The 6000-nt window shown below is 28.5% G+C and overlaps 1 protein-coding gene across 1 annotated transcript; it reads right to left on the bottom strand.

Moving 5' to 3' along the window:
• Nucleotides 1-1503: 1503 nt before the first annotated feature.
• On the bottom strand, nucleotides 1504-2696 carry LOC114423852 (early nodulin-75). Its single transcript, XM_028390755.1, has one exon. It carries the CDS (start codon nucleotides 2664-2666, stop codon nucleotides 1737-1739), a length of 930 nt encoding a protein of 309 aa, XP_028246556.1. The 5' UTR covers nucleotides 2667-2696; the 3' UTR covers nucleotides 1504-1736.
• Nucleotides 2697-6000: the final 3304 nt, after the last annotated feature.

The raw sequence follows: 6000 nt of genomic DNA, 5'->3' as shown, positions 1-6000 counted from the left end.
AAGCGAAAAAAATTTCCAAGTTATATTTGTTTATATCTTCTACTACAAAACAAAGTTATATTTGTTAAAATTTGATTTGTATATATCTTCTACTACTTTCAAAAATAAAATCTTCTACTACTTCTATTGACTCAACAGTTTAAATGTAATTAAATATTAGAAACTAATTTTAAATTTAAAGGATTTTGAATTTGAAGAATAATTTTTTTATTAGTTACATGAAAAAAAAACATATTTAAGAATTTTAAACTTGAAGCTAGAATATTTTTTTATTAGTTACACGAATAATGTTTAAATTATATAACATCTAATATAGTAAAAGAGAAAAAAAATGAAAATGTCAATATAGGAAAGTAAAAGTTTTAATTTCAAATTTATATATATTCTAATTTATAATATATTTATAATTAAAATTTAAAACTAGTATAAATAATTTTGTGAGTATATATTTAATAAACTTGATTTTAGTAAAATATTATGTTTACAGTGTGGAAAAAAAATTAAAGATCAAGATTTTTTTCTCAGAAAAATAATAGTTACAAAACATTGAAAATTTTAATAATTATTAAATATATAATAATTAACCAAATTCATAAAATACAAAGAATTAAAAAAATAAGAATGAATTTCAAAATTGTGGATTTTTTTATCACTTTCTTGATTTATTGTCGTATGGTATTGCTCGTTGTTATTATGTTAATTAGTAATTGACACACCCTTGTTTTTTTTTCTTCTTTAAATTAATTTTTTGTTAATATTTTTTTTTAAAATATTTTTTAAAATTATCATTAAATTTTAAAATAAAAATATAGTAATATAGCTTGATGATGATATCAACAAAGGGGGTGTTTGTGAGTTGAGTTGAATTAAATTTCGCTAAATCCGTTATCCAACCAATCATAACGGATTAAATTGGGTTTTGTGCATACACAACCAAATTCAAACCTCTTGGCCACTTGTATATAATTCTGAACAATCTTTATGTGATATATTTAAAATTTATTTATTTACAAGAAAAAACTAATGAGACTTAATTACATATTATTAAAAATCGGTCAAAATCGTTAACTAAATATGTTAGTTCTACATTAATGTCAAATATAGACTTGCATGAAACGACCATATATTATTAACAAAGATATATAAACATTTGTATAGAGCTTATTTTAAACCGATTAACCCCTCAACGGCAACATAATATCACTACGTATTGCATAGTTATATAATTCTTTATACTATTTAATTAATAATTGGTCTATTATGATAGGTTTAGTCTCCCAAGTTGAATAAACAAGGTACAAGAGAGTATTTCTCATTGACAGGTTTAGAGATATGTGTATTTAAACATATATATAGACCAAGCAACTTTACACATTATCATTGCTTTACCGGTAATTATGAAGTTCATAAAATAAAACATGTACGAACAGAATTATATATGTTTTTGCCAATTTTTAGCATGCAATTAAAAACAAAGACTCATAAGTAAACACAAAGAAAAACTTATTATAGCCATAGATAAACCCACACTAGTAGTTGACATTACAATATCGATGCTGAAAGGAGAATTAAAGTAGAGTATTATACATAGGCATAAAGCCTTTATTTTGAAGAAGTAGTGCATGCAGAAGGGACATATTGTACTTGAGATCTTAAACAGAAACAAAAAGCTTTATATGACAAAGGGCAGGTCTAAGTTTGAGTAGACCAAAACATGTGACGCAGGCAAGTGGTTATTAGTTTTTCTTGGATGGTGGATAGCGGCCATAAGGTGGGGGATTGTAGACCGGTGGCTTCTCCAATGGCGGTGGCTCATAAATGGGTGGTTTCTCATGAGGAGGTGGATACACTACTGGGGGTGGCTTCTCATAAGGGGGTTCATACACTGGTGGTGGTTTCTCATAAGGGGGTGGGTACACTGGTGGTGGCTTTTCATGGGGAGGTTGGTGTTCTGGTGGTGGCTTTTCATGAGGAGGTTGGTATTCTGGCGGTGGTTTTTCATGTGGTGGCTTTTCTTGAGGAGGTTGGTATTCTGGTGGTGGTTTCTCATGAGGTGGTTGATACTCTGGTGGTGGCTTCTCATGAGGTGGCTGGTGCTCTGGTGGCTTCTCATGAGGTGGTTGGTGCTCTGGTGGTGGCTTCTCATGAGGTGGTTGGTATTCTGGTGGTGGTTTCTCATGAGGTGGTTGGTATTCTGGTGGTGGCTTCTCATGAGGTGGTTGGTATTCTGGTGGTGGTTTCTCATGAGGTGGTTCATACTCTGGTGGTGGCTTCTCATGAGGTGGTTGGTGCTCTGGTGGCTTCTCATGAGGTGGTTGGTGCTCCGGTGGTGGATTCTCATGGGGTGGTTTCTCATGAGGAGGTTGGTATTCTGGTGGCGGTTTCTCATGAGGAGGTAGGTATTCTGGTGGTGGTTTCTCATGAGGAGGAGGTAGATACTCAGGTGGTGTTTTTTCATGGGGTGGTTGGTACTCTGGTGGAGGGTGGTGCACTGGTGGTGGGTAGTATGGGGGCTTATAAAATGGTGGAGGTTCATAGGTGGGGGGTTTCTCAATTGGAGGAGGCTCATAGAAGAAGCGTGGCTTCAAATTAGCTAGCACTGGAGTGGTGAGAATCACCACTCCAAGCAGGAGCAGCAGGAGTGAGTAGTGTAGTACAGAAGTCATGTCTTAGCTTGTGCTGATGAAAAGTGATAACAATGGGAAACTACTTATAGGGAGAGGAGACATGAGAAGCTTTTCTATCAAGGTTATCAATCTTTAGTTATTTTATCATAATATATGTTAATCCTAAGTCATGTCAAAATGTGTTGTAGTCATAAACATATTACTCCAGTTTTAGAGTGAAAATAACAGAGAAACAAGAGAAAAAAATAGTGAGAAAATAACAAGTGTGATAGAGAAAGTAAAAAACACATTAGAAAATACTTAACATACATCTACATACCTATTATTTCTATCGTCACATAGTGTATAGTCCTTTTTAAAAATATATACCCGGCCTAATTTTCTTAAAAATAATATGTACCCTTAATTTGGCTTAATTTATCGATTAGTTCTTATACTTACACTGGTATTTCAGTTTAGTTCTTATATATGAATGAAAGCTATATGCTTTATTTTTTATACAATTTTTTTTTTTATGTTTTAGTCGTTATACTTCTATTTTATATCAGTTTTAGATTGCTAGAAAACTAAGGCGTAAAAATAATAAAACAGAATTTTTAAGTATAGAAACTAAAACAAAAAAAAAATACAAGTATAAAGATCAAATAATTAATTAAGCCTTTAAATATTATCTCTATTAGACCTTAAACCCTTTATCTTTTTTTACAAATATATTCAATGAACTTTAACTTCATTAAACTTGACCCCCCCCCCCCCCCCCCCCAAATATAGCTTAATTTTTCTATCAATTTAATACTAAAAAAGTTGTTGGCTAAATTACTTATCTATAAGGTCAATCATTAATTTGTTACAATTCATTTTATCTTATATTAAAATATGATTAAAAATTAGAATTTAGATAAATAAAAAACAATTAAAAAATCTTCATTCATTTTTTAATTCGAAAATTAATTATGTTTTATTGTTTATAAAAGTAAAACTAATAAATGATTGGAATTATGTTAAAAAGATGACTGGAATTTAAAACAAATAAATGTATAAAAAGACATTAAACTTAACAATTAATAATTAAATATATTTTCTTTTAAGAAAAAGTTATTTAATCTTATTTCTTTTTAAAGTAAATTTAGCTGCCAAAGAAGATAAAGTTTAGGACTTAGGAGCATTGATATATATTATTTCCCTTAAAAAAATATCAAGTTTCTTTCAGCACATGAAGTACGAGTTCCACCGCCACAGGTTCAAATTATAGAGACCTAAGATTCTGTCACTTGCATTAGCTTAAAAAAAAAAATTGCTAATAGTTAGCAAATGCGATTCTAATTACTTTCACGTAACTAACATCATATAAGGTCATAAATCATAATCGTCTGGAGCTTCTGTTGTGGCGAAAAAATTCCAAGAATTGCTGTCAAACTTGAGCACAGTATTTCCAACGCATCAAAGTTGATGTATCCAGATCAATGCTTATGAAAAAGATTTTACTGATTATATCTTCTTTGATACTCTTTTCATTTCAGAAGGAATTAATTTTTTTTACATTGGGCTGAAACTTCAAATCTTTATTTCATATTTTACTATAGCCTCACCAAAACTTTAGCATGCTGCCACATTTAGATGCATGTATGTTTTGTCGGAGAAAGTGATATGTTAACTAATCTTTTGAAAATAAATGGAGCAATCCTCAAAAAAGAAAATAATTGGAGCTTGTATAGGTAGGCTTGCTTGTTAGCGAAAGGTCAAGAAACTGTTCTTAGCCATCACTATTCACTGGAATCTTTGGAATCTAACAGAACACAGATTAACGTTGAATAAGATATTAATATGTGAATGGGATGGTCTTTTAGAGCCTATCATGCGCAGCAATAGTCGGATATAGATTTAATTTGATTTTTTAAAATGTAAAATTGATTTAAAGGAAAAAATTGTAATATTATTATAATTTATGTTAGATGCAAAGATTTTATATATTATTATTGAATCATATATTATTAATAAGTTTGTTGATTTTTATAATAATTATCTTAAAAAATATTTTAATGATAGTTTTTTATAGGTTAAAGGAATAGTTTTCTTATACATGGAGGCTAACAATGTATGACAATAAAACTTTAATTATTAATTAAAAATAATAACATTAATTGCTTGAAATTGTCACAATTACGCATATAATAAATTATTAAGTTGTTAAGATGTATTTTAATATTTTAATTAATATTATATATGTGAATGAATTTATTATATTTTAAATTATTAATTTTCTGATTAACATATATTATGCATTCTATCATCTAAACTCTAAAGTCCGTAATGCATGTCATTTTGATTGAAATGAAAAGTTGAAATTTAAACAACTTAATAATTTTATATATATATATATATATATATATATATATATATATATATATATATATATATGTATGTATTACTATTAATTTTATTTAATGACGATTATTCTGTATTTTAAGGTGGTTGAATTACTCTTTTTAGTCTTTTGCCTAAATTTTGTTGTTTTAACAAAGGAAAAATTGTCCTACTAACGGAAGTTTAGTTTAATAAAAAAGGCTAATATTTTATAATGTGATTAACCAAAGTTAAAATTTTGGATGAAAAAAATATTCGCACTCAATGTATGGAGTGCCTCGAATAATTTGTCTCTAAAAGAAAATACATATAAATAAAAAAAAATGTAAATTTATCCCATTTGGTTTGTTATGTCCCATAAGAGACTTTTTAAGACAAAAAAGTGCTCAACCACTTTGAACTTTACCCCTTTTTACAAATATACACACTAAATAAATATTCTGACCACCAAACTTAAACGTCAATCATTTATTAATCTTTTGTTACAAATCAGTTTTTGTCTATTAAAACATAAGTAAAAGAATATGAATTTAGAAAAAAAAAACAAAAATAAATACCAATAAAAAATAATTTATTTATTTTAGTTATTAATTTTATTATGTTTTTAGAAGAGTTTTATTATATTTTAATATTTAGAAAAGTGATTTATAAAAATTAAACTAATAAATGATTGAAATTTAAAATAAATAAGTAGTTGAGATTTCTTCTTTAATAATTCAACCCCAATTCAATGTAAGAGACTATTTACAAATGGGGTGAACTTAAGGATTTTTTGTTCTTTTCGAAAAAGCAAAACATTTCATTAATCATAACACAGAGGACAGTCACTAGGAGTGACCACCCCATTACATAAATTACATAAACCATTGCTGCATAAAGACAGCTACGCCACCCCACAAAGCATTTATCTTTTGTCAAGCTTGTTACACATGGAAAACCCACCTCCACAAAAGACTACGCACAGGAACGAGGGTGAACTTAAGGATTAATTGTGACAAATTGAAATTGG

This window comes from Glycine soja, chromosome 8 (assembly GCF_004193775.1).
Source record: "Glycine soja cultivar W05 chromosome 8, ASM419377v2, whole genome shotgun sequence".
NCBI classification, from domain to species: Eukaryota; Viridiplantae; Streptophyta; class Magnoliopsida; order Fabales; family Fabaceae; genus Glycine; species Glycine soja.
The sequence above is the reverse complement of the archived record's forward strand: the minus strand, read 5'-3'. Positions and strand labels throughout refer to the sequence as shown.

Excerpts from the sequence above, each read along its gene's own strand:
- LOC114423852 (XM_028390755.1), bottom strand. The coding sequence starts at position 2,666 with ATGACTTCTGTACTACACTACTCACTCCTGCTGCTCCTGCTTGGAGTG.